Here is a 16,698-nt window from a genome sequence, read left to right on the forward strand (position 1 = left end):
GAATTTGGACTTTATAGTTATCTTAGATGATAGGAGCATATTCATGCGACTTAATTAGCTTGTTCTCGTGCATTTATGTTGTGTTTACTTAGTTGTTTTAGTGTTTAAGGCCACTTTTGTGTATTTTCAGATTATAAGGCCAAAGTGTGCAAGAAGATGCAAATTGGAGTCTTTTGGAGCGAAAGAGGAACGAATGAGTTGAAGACTTGAAGAAACGACGAAATCCTACTCCAACGATGAATTCTTACCAAAACGAGGAATCCTACTCAAACAAGGTTTCCTATTTTAGGAAAGTTAACCCTAAGTTTCCCGTTTTGGTAACCTTTCCTAAACTTAAACGTCCGTATTTTCTAGCCACTTTGACGGCCTTATAGGCACTTTAGGACACAAAACCAAGGCCCTAGCCCTATTTCCCTTCCTAGCCGCACCTTTATATTTATGTTTTAATTTCCTATTTTCGTAAGCCATTCAATCCATTCATTCCCATTATTCTTTTCCCTAGCCGCCATGATCCCATAATTTTCCTTGTAGCCGCATATCATTCCACAAACCTAGCCGTGGCATATTTATCCTAATATCCCATTCATCCCATTTTTAATCAGCCACCATCCATTCTTTTTCCTTTTTAGCCGTCATGCACTCATTCACACATTAATCCCACCACTCAATTTTTTTATTAAGCCGTGCATTCCATTTTAACCCTAATTTCCCTAAGCCATCATTTTTCCTATTTTTTTCTTTTCAGCCGTGACTAACCCCCCAAAAGGCTCCCATTATTCAACCATTAGGCCCATTATTTCCACCCTAATCCATTCTACCATTCAACCTATTATCCCATTTCTCACAAACAGCCGCAAGAACTCCCATTATTTTTCTCCATAACAGCCGCAAGACACACACATCATTCATCCACCCGCAGTCTCCATTCTCTCCCATTCTACACTTCACCCTAATAAATTATTCAGCCACTTTTTTATTATTCCTTTAATTTCCCCCCAAAACAAAAAAAAACCATATCCCATTTTTACACAATCAGCCGCACACCATTCCAGCCTTCCCCCCATCTTCACGCAGCCACCATTCACCCTAATATTATATACCATATTCCAGTTTTTAATCAGCCACTTTATCCCACAATTCATCCATCCCGCAGCCACCTTTTTATATTTTTCTCCCATTTTTCTCCACCAACAAACCTACAAGCCGCAGCCACCATTTTACATTTTCTCCCATTCTCTAAAACAATCCGTAGCCAAAATCATCCATTTAGCCTCACTGCCGCATCAAGGAGAAGAGGAAAAAGGACTTAGACGCGCAGAAATTCAAGTGGATTCGTTGGGCGTTCTAGGTGTAATCCATCCTTTGTTCTTTATGTTTAAATTCAATTTTATTTTTCTTATTGTGAACATGAGAGGCTAAATCCCCCTAGTTAGCTAGGGGGTGATTCGAAACCATGTTTATGCTTGCAATATGAATTGATTACTTTTGGTTGGAATTTCATAAGTTGTGGATTCAATTCGTTCATCTATTTGATTGATAACTTATTTGTGTATGTTGATTGAGAGTGCACGCTTAGTTTTCATGCATGAATATGATGCTAGATTATGAGGGAGTTTCACCTAATAGTTACAATCTTATAATCACAAGTAGTGAAGGTCGCTTGAAAACGATCGCGTTGAATGAATTCTTAGCATAAGTTTCATGCAATTCATAGTAACGAATGCTTCGTCAATGCTTATGTTTTTCATAGAACTTAATGATTCTTGCTTGTATCTCTATTATGCAATTCATGTAGGGAACTTGTAGGGAATGTTTTGGGTTGTCGTATGCAATCATCCAACTTAATAACTTGTGGAAAAACTGATGGTTAATTAGTGCAATTCACAGTTAACTTGGGGCGTTGAGTATTTATAATTTATCGAAAGACCAACTGAAAATCAAATTGTATGCAAGTGTGACATGTGTGGAGAAGAACCTTCTAGCTAGCATTCATCCATATTTTCATCACATTCATATTTAAATTTTGCCTTTAAATTACAATTTGTGCATTTAATTTATTTTCGTCAAAACCTCAATCCCCCTTTACCTTAGTGTCTAATTTAGTTAGTAAGTGTCTTAGTTTGTGTTTATAAGCGTTTTGTATTCTTTGAGTCTTTTTATTTGTTTTAGTATTTTATTGTTTAGTTTTGCATTCTTTGAGTTTAGTTTAGTGTTTTTAACGTTTGTTTTACGTTTTTGAGTCAGTTTCCAAGTGATTTTGCAATCCCTCCTAATCCCCGGTTAAGAACGATCCCTACTTATTTATATACTACAATTGTCACAAGAGGGTTTTAATTTGTGTGCTTACTTAGTTCGCATCATTAGACTCTTTGGATGACTATGGACTTCTAAGGTTAATTCAACAATGAGCCAACATTGTTGAATAAGATCTAGGGAAGGCAGTGTCATTTTAATTATGCGCTTTCAATCCAATTAAAACATTTTTCATGGACCCATTAGAAACAAAAGACAGTCATTCATTGCTAATTAGGGCGTTGGACCCAACATTTCTTAGTCTCATTAAAACCCCTTTTAATGTCTCCTTACCATTAGGTGAAGAAACTATAGTCTAGCACTAGAGGGATTCAACTAATAGAGAAGTAATAAGAATTACCGATTTGTACACATTCCTACAAATTACATATACTAAGGGGGAGAGAAAAAAAATTAAAGTCTAAAGTGTTATGGTCCAATTGAATTGGTAATTAAAACACGTTCCCAAGGTTCAAACCATTTGAATTTGACGGCCTATCTCATAGCTTAATTTTTGTTTAAGGCACAAATCCATAGCCAACCATTTTTCTAACTACTTAATCACATTAAATAATTAAATTGGAATGCAACATAACAATTAGATTTAGTACATATGGGAATAATTTTATAATGAGTTTAAACTACAAACAAAAATAAAATATCAATACATTTTGTCCTCTAGTGAGGTGGGGCCAAAATGCAAATATAAAAAGTTATGGGTCAAACCACAAATACTAGAAAGTAGATCAGATCCACTAAACGAGAAACTCAATTCCGCACTGCTGCTGAATCGTCGAACTTATCCACCAAGGGATTCGTTTATAATCAACTTTTTAAAATTGCGAAAGAGCCCACAAAGGTTTCATCAATAGGTATGGCCAATTATGGTGATGGGGAGAGGGAGAAGGTCAAACTTTTCTCTTTATTTCAAAAGAGGCTTTTTAGCCAAAATGATCCATGAGATTTGCATAGCTCCTCACTTTAGTCCCTAAGATTTGAAATCAATAGAATTGGTCCCTAAGTTTGTGCACAATCAATTATTTTGGTCCTTCCATGAAAAATCTCCATAAAATAAGGGTAAAATGATTAAAATATCCTCAATTTTTGTCAAATCATTTTGGCCTATTGGTTATTAAATTGAGGTTAATTTTATCATTTTTATCCTTATTTAACATAATTTTATTATCCAAGGACTAAAATGATTGATTGTGGACAAACTTAGTGACCAATTCTATTGATTTCAAATCTCAGGAACCAAAGTGAGGAGCTGTGCAAATCTCAATGACCATTTTGGCTAAAAAACCTTTAAAAGAAAATAAGGGCCCATACTTTTCCTTGTTACCTTTTGTACTTGTTGACCTTAAAGGTATGATTTGGGTTTGATGTCCTAGTCTAGTCTAGGATGGAGGAAATCAAGGAAAGTTCTTGAAACAAAGTTTAATACCCAAATACAAAAACAAGATGAGCACCAAGAACAAAACCATGAAAACAATTTCAAGATTTGCACTTTCATGGTGGCTTTTCAAACGAAAAACAAAAGTGACAAGACCTTGGCTTTCTAGCTTAAAAGTGTGTGTGTGTGTGTGACTCAAAAGAAACACAAACACAAACCAAAAAACACCCCCAAAACCGTACCCTCCCCTATAGTAGAAAAGCCCTAGATTTTTGTTCAAAACTCACTCTTCATTCATGTATCCAAAACACTTTTTGCATACATAACTTTTCAACTCTTGAAAAACAAAAGATAAACATATCTAGAATGAAGAACTAATATGTCAAAAATAAAATCAGAACCCATATGCATAAAATCAAAAATGACACATCAAACATAAACCTTGGCTCTTGATATCATTTGAAGGGAAATATTGAGATTTCTATGGGATTTCTAGTGACTAGCATGCATATACAGTTCTAAATTTATATACATAAGCAACGGAAGCATATTATCACATATTATCAAAGCTATAGTCATGCAAATCCCATTCAAGAAGCATAGGTTCATATATGATACATCAAACAAAATATTGAAGAACAAAGTGAATATTGAGTTTTATACCTCTTAATCTAGAGTTTAGACGAAGGATGGACCAACCTCAAGCTCTTTGTTCTTTGAACTCCTTGAGTCTAGCCTCCCTCCTTGCTTCCTCCACCTCGAAGATTTAGAGCTCCTTGGTACTTCATAAGCCTCCAAGTGTAGAAGACCTCTAAAGATCCACACCCACTAGTGTAGTGACATGGATGAGTGGATGACCAAAAGGAAAGATTATTAGTTTTTTTCTCTCCTTGGTGGCCGGCTATGTGTGTGTGGAGAGAGAGAGAGAGAGAGAGAGAGAGAGAGAGAGAGAGAGAGAGAGAGAGAGAGTTGTTTTCTCTAGAAGTGAAAAGAATACACAAAAGCCCTTAAGAAACTTTTTCACTCAAACTCCTCTATAGAGGTGAGACAAGTGAGTAAACAAATTGACTTCTACCTTTTCTTTTCTTCACCCCAACAGCCGGCCCTCTTAGTAATTTTTTTTGTGCTTTGGGATTTTATCATTTCAAGCCACTCTATGCTTGAATAAAAGCCCAATGGTTTTGGGCCCAATAGGCCTGAATGAACTCGAACTTTTCTTTAGGTTCGAAATGATCTTTCATCGCTTCTGTGATTTATTTAGAATTTCGAATTAATCATAACATTTAATATTAATCATAACATTTAATTAATCTTTCATCTCAGTGTCTCACATATATATGTCGGAATTATAACCAGTGGTTGTGATGACAGAAAAAGTTAAAGGATCAGACCTTGTGTTGGAAGCAGTAGTTGAAGCATAGGTAGCACATAACGCCAAACAAATGGTTTCACAACCTGAAAATCAAATACAGGGAACTGAAAAGTGCAAAAGGTGAGGACCTTATTCTTTGAAAAGCAAAGAATCATCACTTTGTTTTTGTTTGACATTTTGGGCATTTCTTGTTGCAGCATCGTTGGGACCATTGAGAATTGTCACGTGATAGAGGTATTTTGTTCACATTTAAACTGGTTGGTGTATAAGCATGTGGGGGTGTTTAGAGTGTAGGGTGTAAGGCCAGGTGTCTATCAGATCAGATGTGGGTCTTTGATAACCTTAAAAAAAAAAAAAAAAAAAAAAAGATCAGATGTGGGTCAACTTGTTTTTGGGTGTGCATATTAAACACATTAGTTGCTCATCGCATATTTGTGTTTGCGTTTCTACATATTTACAGTACAGAAAGTGATTTATGTTTATATGAGACTTTTTTAATCGGTTTCCTCGGGCAAGCAGCTACTGAAATCAGGAAGTATCAGCTGGATGCAGAACTGCGTACCCTTACCCTCTAGGGGGAAAAGTTTTTTAAAATTCAGCAGGTGTTTGATAAAAAGTCTTGCTTGATGTTTTAGTTGTGATGTATGCAGTAGTAATATGTATTTGCTCACTACAATCCACCTGAAATACATTGGAATACGATCATATTCTGCCGTTTGTCTTTTAGATTCATTGGAATACGATCCACCTGAAATACAATTTGACCAAATTGCAATTTTTTAGCATGGACTTTTTTTTTGGCAGTGACTGAAAAATGTCTGTTTTGTACTTCTCTTTCTATATGTATGCTAAGCTTCTGTAATAACAAATTCTGAAAACATCTCAAAATCGTAAAGGAAACGGAGAACGGTGCATATTTAGATGACGCCGAGTTATGAATACGGATTCATACCATTTCTCTATATGAACTTTAGTCTCATTTTTGTTGATATTATGTTTATTAACCTACGCATAAGTGGCTCACTCTCTCCTTTTGAAACTTGAATTGAAGAAAGATTGTTTGAAGTTTGCACCATGAATCAAGTAGAGACACGAACAAGTTCTGACAACGTGATTGATGAAATTTTACGGTGCTCCAGAATATAAAATATCTGGAGTGCACTAAAATTTACCATTGAGTGAAGCAAAGAAATGTTTAGTAGTATATTATGAACTGCATTATGAGTTTCCAACTGAAGCAAAAAGACGCGTCACGCTTCCATAAAACCGTCCCATACGATGATGCCTATTCCATGAGAGTTGTAAGCTTTAGGATCGTGCTAAGTTAATGGACAAATAAAAATGCACACTGTATATGGGACTTATCGAGACAAAATCCACCACTAGAAAAATTCTCGGTCTCTCAAGCTAGGCTAGCACTAAATGAAACAAACGCTTTGTCTTTGCGCCCTTGTTGCTCGATCGCTTATATCAAGCAAAACAAAAACCCAGAAACACGAAAAGAGGAGCAGAAACCAATGGTTTGTTTCTGAGATTTGTTTCAGAAGTTTGTTTTTGTGATTTTTAAATCCCCTAATTTCATCTTGGACCTCCTTGTTGAGGATTGCATGTAATCTTTGTTGGGGGTCTGATTGTTTTGTACTGCTAGGTATTTTTTGAGGGGATGTTAATGGGGAGTATACAGAAATGTTAATTTTAAATTTGAAGCATACAGAATTTCACCATAAATTAATCCATTTTAGCCTTTCGGCTACTCAGATATTTTAATTGTTAAATTTTTCGTTTAAGATAAAAAATTAACTGTAATAATAAAGAAGTCCGAAGTATTAAACAATGTGGAAATGATTTAGTTTGGCTTGCATCCTTGACCTCGGAATTGAATTCGCTTAGAGGCAAACCCTCATGGTCTTTCTGATTTAATAAAACAGACTGTTGAATTTTGATCTAACGGTTACAATTATTATAACTTTAGAGAGATCTTCATGTTTGTAACCGTTAAATCAAAATCTAACAATCCGTGTTAATTGATCAAAAGGATTACAAAGGTTTGCCTCGGAGAGTATCTAATTCTCTTGCCGTCCTCGCGGTTGTTGGATAAAAACACTACGCTAAAATTCCGACAAAAACACAAAAAAGTAGTATGTGTCAACATCAGTGTGACGCTGTGGTCTTTTTACTATGTCCGTTTGGGCTTGGTATAAAATTCCTTCTTTGACCAAAAACAAAAAACATGTGTGTGACGCAGGCCCTTACGTTTACTCATTCCCTCTACCCTCCACTGACTTGCACATTTCCACTCCAACCACCACCATTTGTATTATTCCTGCTCGCTCATTTTACCAAACAGCCTCTCTTCTTCGCATATCTATCTCCTGCTCCCTCAGTTGGCAATCTAATCATTCAGTCCAAAACAAGAACAACCGCAGTTAACCAGCAATGGCAGGAGTAGTGAGGAGGATCAAGTTGGGATCGCAAGGCCTCGAGGTCTCTGCTCAGGGACTTGGCTGCATGGGCATGTCCGCCTTCTACGGCCCTCCCAAGCCCGATGAAGACATGATCGCTCTCATCCACCATGCCGTCGCCACCGGCGTCACCTTCCTCGACACCTCCGACATCTACGGCCCCTACACCAACGAAATTCTCCTTGGCAAGGTTAACTTTTGTTTTACTTCTTTCCTCACAACCACAATCACTCACTCTGATAGTTTTTGTTAGTAACTTTTTGGATTTGGAATTGTTTGGATTGTTGAACTGAATGGATTGATGATGAAATCAATTGGCTTGTCTTCTTCACTATTGTTCTTCTTGAGAGAGAGAGGGAATAAAATATATAACTTTGCTTTGTGGTTGTGTTTGGGTTTTTTGGGGGAATGAACTAATGGTCGAGTGAATTGGGTTCGAATCAATTTACTCTTGTTCCTGTAGTGAATTTATAGGTAATTGCTTTATGGGTTTTGTTTGGTTTGATGTTGAATTGAGTGGAATGATGATGGAGTGAATTGGGTTTTGTTTGGTTTGATGAGGACCAGGCTCTCAAGGGAGGGGTACGGGACAAGGTTGAATTGGCCACAAAATTCGGTATCAGCTTTGCGGATAACAAGAGGGAGATTCGAGGTGACCCTGCATATGTGCGAGCTGCTATCGAGGGTAGCTTGAAACGCCTTGGCGTTGGTTCTGTTGATCTCTATTATCTGCATCGGGTTGACACCCGTGTCCCCATTGAAGTCACAGTATGTTTTCTTCACCTTCTAATTTGTTATCTCATTTTATTTACAATTATAGATCAATGTGGTTACTAAATTGTATAATATTTATATTGTCTGCAATGAATTGAGTGTTGAGAATGAATCCCACATTGGTGGGAAGAGAGACCTGAGGATAAATCTTGCATGAGCTTTAAAGTAATTGAGCTATTCCTCATATGGCCGATTGGTTTTATGGTGGAACCTCAAATTTCTTTATTGCATCACAGCAAGCTGTCTCACATGTGAAGCCGAATGGCCATACGTTCTCCATATCACCCGATTTGTGTTGCTCACGTGCTAGGCTTGAAAATTCATCACACGTGAGGGGGCGTGTTGTCACTGATGAGTGTAATATTTTCTCTTTACATTTCTCCTCATAGTTGCAAAATGCTAAGTGATGACAAAGGAGTTACAAAAGTTTAAACTCGTCTTAATATTAGTCAACCTTTAGATGTTGGTTTGTGTAAATCTTCTTAATAATTATAACTACAAGAAGTTAAAAAGGTCTTAATTATATTGGAGGGGGCAGCCAGGTGGGCTGGTATATGATTGTTATTAACTTTTATCATATGTGTGCGTGTGTGTCATCTTCATCATATGTCTGAACTCTGTTCTACATAAAATTTGAATTCTTTATTTGATACATGATGGCTATTAGATATGGTGATTATTGTGCTTGCATCCTTTTGTTGGGACTGGGATAACTACCAGATGCATATCTTTTGAAACTTTAAATCTTGAATTAAGCAAAGTGCGTTCATAGTTAACCACCATTCATTTAACATGATTGGCCACTATCCTCCTCTATTTAAGTGCATTTGTTGTATCCAAATTAGTCTAATTACGTAATGCATGGTATAATTATCTGTTGGCTGTAGCTATGTCACGTTTCTTACTAGACTGGTGCATCATGATTCACCTATTTTGCAAGGTTGGGGAAATGAAGAAACTAGTTGAAGAGGGTAAGATAAAATACATCGGTCTATCCGAGGCCTCAGCTTCCACAATAAGAAGAGCGCATGCTGTTCATCCAATAACAGCCGTGCAGTTGGAGTGGTCATTGTGGTCAAGAGATGTGGAGGAAGATATAATTCCTACTTGCCGGTGAGGCTTAATAGGACTAACTAAAGTTTGTTTTAGGAGGTAGCAGCCAATATTAATCTCATTTTCCTATCTTCTCAGGGAGCTTGGCATTGGTATTGTTGCATACAGTCCTCTAGGAAGAGGATTCTTTTCATCAGGTGCTAAGTTGGTCGACAATCTAGCCAATGATGATTTCCGAAAGGTTTGTTGATATGTTTCATAAAATATTCTGAAGTACAAAAGTCCATGTACATTAAAGAACATTGTAGCATCCTCATGCTATTATTGTGAATATATCCCTAAGTCTTCAAGTTAGGAAATGACTTCTCGAAATTTAGTAATCGCTCCTAGCAGCCTATCCTCTAGTGGAACTTATGCAGTAAAGGTTTAATTTTCTAACTTATGCATCCAAATGGACCTGATTTATTCCGATGTCAGAGGCTTAAACATCCTTAATATAATCATGTTGTAAGATAACAAATTCTTAGAGTAGCACATAAGGCCAAATGAGATTATTTTTTCTTTAAAAAAAATATAATGGTTGTTTTTGCCATTCACCTCCTACACCATTATAATTTGAAGAGTCAAAGTTTGAAGCCAGGTTGCCCATCAGCCTTTCCTTATTTCTATGAAAGTTACTGCAATTTTGTTTTAATCTCAGGTAGATTAACCATTTGGCAAGTGACAGTTTGCCATCAGGCCAACCTGCCTTAATTTATTTCTTTACGACAATCCTCAGCTATTTTTTAATTAATGCCATGAAAAGAAGGGATTGGTGCCGAACATTCCAATCGAGGAATCTGTATTGTGTTGCTACAAAGTTATGCTGAATATGCTTATCAAGGCCTACGAACTGTGCTGGCTCTTTATCATGCCATTTGATAAAGTCATTAATCTTGTTGCTTGTATATATGTGGCTTGTTGTTTGCAGTATCTACCCAGGTTCCAAGCGGAGAACCTAGAGCATAATAAAACAATATTCGAGCAGGTTAGTGATCTTGCAGCAAGGAAGGGGTGCACCCCATCTCAGCTAGCACTGGCTTGGGTTCATCACCAAGGGAATGATGTGTGTCCTATACCCGGAACCACCAAGATTGAGAATTTTAACCAGAATATTGGAGCTCTATCTGTGAAACTGACACCAGAAGAAATGGCCGAGCTTGAATCTTATGCTTCAGCAGATGTGGTTAAAGGAGGCAGATATATGGATGACTTTAGTACTTGGAAGAACTCCGAAACTCCTCCACTGTCTTCATGAGAGCCACATGAGTATGTTCAGTGCCACTGTCCTCATGCCATAGTGTTGTCTCTGCATTTTATGCTCTTCTGAATATCCTTTCGGTTCCGAGAATAAGTAGTGTATGCTACATTGTATGTTATGGCTGAGTCTGAGACAATAGACATTTTGTAGGAAAATTTCCTCGTGGTGTTTTTGTATCAAAACATTGAACTCTTTTTAACTTAATTTTGGACATGGTTGCGTTTTAGCTTCAATTGTTTTGACTTCCAGTTTTTAGTAGATTACAACCAAAATATGAGATTGCCTAGCAAGAAACCAAAATAAGGTTTTGTTTTCTAATTTTCGATGTAGGTTGAAAATACATTTTCCAATGGTGTCAATATAAGTTCAAGAAGCTAAAAGGGTTCACTAATGTCTGGTTAATTTCTGTAACCGAGGATGATAATTTTTTTTTCTTTACAACGATATATTTACACTAAAGTAAGAAAGTGGGACTAAGCCAGACAGCGAGTCAACCATAACAAAATTGGTATCGAACTTCAAATTTGAACCTAAGACGTTCCACTTATAAGTGGATATAAATACTACTAGATCACATTACTAAGTGAATTTGGTTTATCGTGACATTTAAAAGATAATGATTTTTAGGAGTAGTACCAAAGGCTCCAAGCCTCCAAACTATTATAAAATCAATAATGCTACTTTGACGCCCAAAACTAACATAATTACTGACATTCTCTAATATAAATGGGCTATACTATTATAAGTGGGATTTACCTGCATTAGAAAGTATGAGTGTATCAATTTTGGTATTTCCAAATAACATTACTTAATACCAACTGATATAATAGTATATGGTTGATTTTTTGTGCGTATTTCTAAAGCTTATTATTCGGGTTTGACTTCAATAGTTAAGCTTACCAAGTAATTCGACTTTCTAAACAATGTTCACTGTTTGAGTTTTATACTCAATCTTCATCATTCATTTCCTAAACTACTCATTACTTCAAGATTATTGAAAAAAAAAATAATTATATTTATTTTGTCATATCGTGTGTCGCATCAATTAGAAGAACAGTCGGTACTTGGGTGGCACGTCGAAAATTGTTAATGGCTATTTGCTTACATTAGTAGTTGCAAGAAGGTAAAATTGAGCCTTTGAATAACAAGCACATGGACAAATTCTTCGCATATTATATTTTAACTGCTAGATCAGATAAATTTACCTTTTTTTCTTAAAATTAAAAAAATTATACGCATTTGCAAGTGTTCTTTTACTACAGTGGTGGAAAGGTGTTGTACCTTTGCATGACGATGTAGATTCAAATCCGTCGGTGACCAATCTAATATTTAACTCACTAACGCTATTGCTTGACAATAAAAAATAAAAAATCATACGCACCGTTAGATCTGTAAGTGGAATGTATCATGCATGCCATCCATACTCAATAGTACGGGTATCGTTAACCGCCGCTGCATACATTTCGCTGAAATCTTGTATCTTGACAGAGAAGTGGAGTTTCCTTTTGGTAGTCGATATACGTATGCTCTTACGCCATCACTTCACCACCAAGCCATATGCTCTTACGCCATCACTTCACCACCAAGCCATATGCTCTTACGCCATCACGTCACCACCACGCAACTCTGTTGTTTATATATATGATACAAGCTTAGCTTACTTATCAGTTCACTTAATCTGCTTACACAAATGGCAGGAGGAGCAGGAATAGTGAAGAGGATGAAGTTGGGTTCACAAGGCCTCGAGGTGTCGGCTCAAGGCCTTGGCTGCATGGGCATGTCTGCCTTCTACGGCGCTCCAAAGCCCGACCAAGACATGATCACTCTCATCCACCATGCCATTAACAGCGGCGTCACCTTCCTTGATACCTCTGACATCTACGGTCCCTTCACCAACGAAATCCTTCTTGGCAAGGTAGGTTACCCACATTGTTGATTATGATTTGCGTTTACTTTAAACTGTAATCCATCTTAACTCGTATTGTATTAATAGATTTTCCGGTTTGTTTGGATTAAATGTTGAATTGGTGATGAACTCAAGTAGGTTCGATCGGTCTACATCCTGTTTTGATGTTACCAAATCAAGCACTAGCACTGAGAGAGGCAATACTGTATATAACTGCTTTCTGGGTTTTGTTTTGATTAATGTTGAATGGAATGAACTGATGACGAAGTGAATTGGGAGGGCTAAACGTGCCTTCTGGTAGCCAAAAGAGTCTTTGAATGCGTAGCCAAAAGATTATTGACTGCGTTTTGACGAAACAATTTAAAAAGTGCTTATGGCTCATTTAAGTAAGTGTTTTCAGGAGAAGAGCATGTCAGATGCTTCAGGAAGCAATTCCAAGTGCTTTTCTAGGAAACACTTGATTTTTTAATAAGAATTTTGACTTCTTTATAGTAAAAGACCTTTTGAAAAAAAAAAAAAAAAAAAACCGGAATTGGGTTTATGTTCACTATAGTAAAAGACCTTTTATCGCAGAAGTGCTTCTTATAGAAGCAGCCCCAAATGAAATTGTTGCTTTGTTGTATTGGGTTCGCTGATGATAACATGAATTGGGTTTATGTTCACTATATTGTTGCATTAATTTAACTGAATTTACTGAACCATGAACATGGTATTTGGGTTTTGTTTTGGATTAATGTCGAATTAAGTAAACTGGTTATGAAATGAACTGGCTTTTGTGGGATTGATGAGGAGCAGGCTCTCAAGGGAGGGGTACGAGACAAGGTTGAATTGGCCACCAAGTTTGGTGTCAGATTTGCGGAGAACAAGATGGAGGTGCAAGGTGACCCTGCTTATGTGAGAGCTGCTCTCGAGAGTAGCTTGAAGCGCCTTGGTGTTGATTCTATTGATCTCTATTATCAGCATCGCATTGACACCTCCGTCCCCATTGAAGTCACGGTTTGTCTTCTTCCCTCTTGAACTTTGATCTCCTTTTAATTACAAACATAGAACAATATGCATCTGCGTCTGCGATTCTACGGGCATAGTAAAAGTTAAGGTTATTTCACTCACAGCATCCTGTATCACCTTGTCAAAGTCGCATATTTTATCCTCAATTTCGTTTCATTTTTTAGTGTCCATATGTATTTTTCTCGTTTGTAATGGCATGCATCCTGATTCACTTATTTTGCTGAATGCTTGCCGTCCCTTAAATTCCTTTATTATGTCTTATACAAGGTTGGGGAACTGAAGAAATTAGTTGAAGAGGGTAAGGTAAAGTACATTGGTCTATCCGAGGCCTCAGCTTCAACGATTAGAAGAGCCCATGCTGTTCATCCTATAACAGCTGTGCAGTTGGAGTGGTCCTTGTGGTCAAGGGATGTCGAGCAAGAAATAATTCCTACTTGTCGGTGAGGTTCACTAAAACAACGTAACTTGTTTACCAAGTCCAAAGTAATTGTTAATTCTGATCTTAGTTTCCTAAACTTACCAGGGAGCTTGGCATTGGTGTTGTTGCGTATAGTCCTTTAGGAAGAGGATTCTTCTCATCAGGTGCTAAGTTTGTCGAAAACCTTGCCCACGATGATTCCCGAAAGGTTTGTCAATGTCACAAAATTTTTCTTTCTAAAGTTAAAAGTGCTTCTCGGTCATAGAAGCATTTTTTGAAAGAATGAACATGCCAAATGCTTCTTCGGGAAGCAAGCACTTGAATTTTTAATAAAAATGATTAACCGTCTTTGTAATAAAGGCGTTTAACAGCAGAAGCACTTAAGAGCTGAAGTGCTTTCATTCATTGGCTGCAGAATCTACCGCGGTTCCAACCCGAAAATGTAGAGCACAACAAAACACTATTCGAGCGAGTTAGTGATCTTGCAACAAGGAAAGGGTGCACACCATCTCAGCTAGCATTGGCCTGGGTTCATCACCAAGGGAATGATGTGTGTCCTATCCCCGGAACCACGAAAATTGCGAATTTTTACCAGAATATCGCAGCTCTGTCTGTTAAACTGACACCGGAAGAGTTGGCTGAGCTTGAATCTTATGCTTCAGCAGATGCCGTTAAAGGTGATAGATATCCGAACTATTATAGCACTTGGACGAACTCCGAAACTCCGCCACTGTCTTCGTCAAACTTCTAAAAAGCATTAGGAACTAGTCGAGCGGATGCCGCTGCATTCTAGGCAGGGGCCTAGTCGATTTTTTTTTTTGGTCTTAATTAAATATATCATATAACAATAATAACATTACTCACATGGTTCTACTTCACATATATATATATATATAAATAAAAGATTTATTATGTGGTTGTTCACATTCCGGATCAATATGTAATATCTCAATAGTTGAACACCTTTCTACGTAAATTCTACGCCTACAAATAGGCAATCTAATAAGAAGGAAACATATCTTGATTCTCCTTCACTTTCTCCCGTGTCTTACTATTCTCTATTTTTTTCTAATTTTATTTCTAAAATATTATCAGAACGCGTTTATTATATTTATTTTAAGCTAGAGTCATACTGTGATTCAGAGTTTCTTATATTCAACCATTGGACTTCACCATGCTCAAAGTCGTTAGGTTTTTTTTTTTTTTTTTTTTTACAAATATTAATCGAGCGTTGAATTTTGTTTTGGTATGAATTAATTTGGAATGCTAGCGATTGTTTATTATCCCACCTTGGTATGTGTATGCGTGTTGGTAAAACTTGGAAGATATTGCTGTTTGTCTTTCTCCACCAAGCCTTGCAACACACGATCAACATGAATCTATAGCATATATATCTTATGTCTTTGCTTTTTATTATTCTATGAATTAGGCCCTTAATATTTTCTTTAACCGGTTATGCATCAATACATGACATAAATATATTTTTTTTAATAAACAATATCATCTACATTAAGGATGAAGGGTGAGTTTAGCCTCATAATAAGCTAGCAATAATACAGTTCAAATTCGCCCTCAGTGAGAATCGAATCTAAAACCTCTCACTTACAAGTAAAAATGAATACCATTAAACCGCAATACTAGGTGGCATGACATAAACATTTTTTTTTTAAAATGACAACTAGTGGCAAGCCACGATTATTCACCCCTTCCAGGGGCTAGGTAGACTTACAGAGGCATTTTAGCCTCCCCTGGCCACAAGTCTAGCTTGTACACTAGCAGCGGGTTTCGAATCCGAGACCTCCAATTTTTAGTTTTAAGGAAGCCTCGTAATATTCGCTTTAGTTTTAAGCAAATATACAAATATTGTCCAATTAAGATATTTTATTACAAAAACAAGAATAATTTGAGTACATCGATATTTTTACACTAAGAGGAGGGAGAATTCAACTAAGCCACATAATGGGCAGCCTACCTTTCACTTCTACTTGAAGAGGAATACCACCATACGGTAATGTTGAGTGGCATCAAGAAAGATATTTTGAATTATGTTATTCGTGGTTTTCCAAGAAGGAATACAAACCCTAAAATTTTGGAAAGCTTTGCGTAAAGAACCCGAACAATAGGATATCTCTTATTTTGGGGATTTGGATTCGATCCCTGCCACGTGTCCCAAATAAATTAAGAATTGTGCTAGCCATATACCTATTTTCACTTTTCAGTTTTTTTTAATTTTTTTGTCATCGAATAAAATGAATTGAAGAAGATTAATGATTAAAATTTAACAAAAGTGTGTAAATATAAGAATGAGTGTGTGAATGACGATTTTTTGAAAATAAAACAGAAAAGTAAGGGCTTATTATATTAGCACCCCAAATATTGTTGAATACACCTCACATACTTAATACACCCCATATTTACTTTTTCACTTAAAAGTTATCTTTATACACCCCACGTACTTTCCCTTAATACCCTTACACCCCACACTCTCAACATACACTCCACATTTTTTTACCTACACTCCATTTCACATTTTTTTTTTTAAAAATTTCACTCAATGAAACCGGATTGAAGATGAATGTGGGGTTGATAGATGCATCCATGAATCATTGGATTGAAGAATTTCATTGTATGTACAAAACAACCAATCATATATGCATCTGCAAGAGCTTTTGGTATCATAGCCAAAGAGGCGAGTAGCTTGACTTGGACACTCCTCTCCT

General features: G+C 36.7%; 2 protein-coding genes and 1 long non-coding RNA gene across 3 annotated transcripts; all 3 read left to right on the top strand.

The window, feature by feature from the left end:
- The first annotated feature begins 5,036 nt into the window (after positions 1–5,036).
- Positions 5,037–5,780, top strand: LOC125472144. Its single transcript, XR_007254072.1, has 2 exons — positions 5,037–5,177; positions 5,255–5,780. It is a non-coding gene; the product is annotated as an uncharacterized LOC125472144 (long non-coding RNA).
- A 1,570-nt stretch (positions 5,781–7,350) lies between these two features.
- On the top strand, positions 7,351–10,879 carry LOC103966701 (probable aldo-keto reductase 2). The gene is made up of 5 exons (XM_009379893.3): positions 7,351–7,709; positions 8,087–8,287; positions 9,234–9,406; positions 9,485–9,587; positions 10,317–10,879. The coding sequence occupies exons 1-5, from the start codon at positions 7,494–7,496 to the stop codon at positions 10,641–10,643; spliced, it is 1,020 nt and encodes a 339-aa protein (XP_009378168.2). The 5' UTR covers positions 7,351–7,493; the 3' UTR covers positions 10,644–10,879.
- A 1,420-nt stretch (positions 10,880–12,299) lies between these two features.
- LOC103966700 (probable aldo-keto reductase 2) lies at positions 12,300–15,009 on the top strand. Its single transcript, XM_009379892.3, has 5 exons — positions 12,300–12,561; positions 13,348–13,548; positions 13,828–14,000; positions 14,084–14,186; positions 14,394–15,009. Exons 1-5 carry the CDS (start codon positions 12,337–12,339, stop codon positions 14,727–14,729), a joined length of 1,038 nt encoding a protein of 345 aa, XP_009378167.2. The 5' UTR covers positions 12,300–12,336; the 3' UTR covers positions 14,730–15,009.
- The last annotated feature ends 1,689 nt before the right edge of the window (positions 15,010–16,698 follow it).

The sequence above is a fragment of a genome, unplaced genomic scaffold (assembly GCF_019419815.1).
Source record: "Pyrus x bretschneideri cultivar Hongxiangsu unplaced genomic scaffold, Pyrus_bretschneideri_v1 Contig65, whole genome shotgun sequence".
Classification (NCBI taxonomy): Eukaryota; Viridiplantae; Streptophyta; class Magnoliopsida; order Rosales; family Rosaceae; genus Pyrus; species Pyrus x bretschneideri.

Excerpts from the sequence above, each read along its gene's own strand:
- LOC103966701 (XM_009379893.3), top strand. The coding sequence starts at position 7,494 with ATGGCAGGAGTAGTGAGGAGGATCAAGTTGGGATCGCAAGGCCTCGAG. Across the intron at positions 7,710-8,086 it reads ACGAAATTCTCCTTGGCAAG|GCTCTCAAGGGAGGGGTACG; the intron begins GTTAACTTTTGT and ends GATGAGGACCAG. Across the intron at positions 9,588-10,316 it reads CCAATGATGATTTCCGAAAG|TATCTACCCAGGTTCCAAGC; the intron begins GTTTGTTGATAT and ends TGTTGTTTGCAG.
- LOC103966700 (XM_009379892.3), top strand. The coding sequence starts at position 12,337 with ATGGCAGGAGGAGCAGGAATAGTGAAGAGGATGAAGTTGGGTTCACAA. Across the intron at positions 12,562-13,347 it reads ACGAAATCCTTCTTGGCAAG|GCTCTCAAGGGAGGGGTACG; the intron begins GTAGGTTACCCA and ends GATGAGGAGCAG. Across the intron at positions 14,187-14,393 it reads CCCACGATGATTCCCGAAAG|AATCTACCGCGGTTCCAACC; the intron begins GTTTGTCAATGT and ends CATTGGCTGCAG.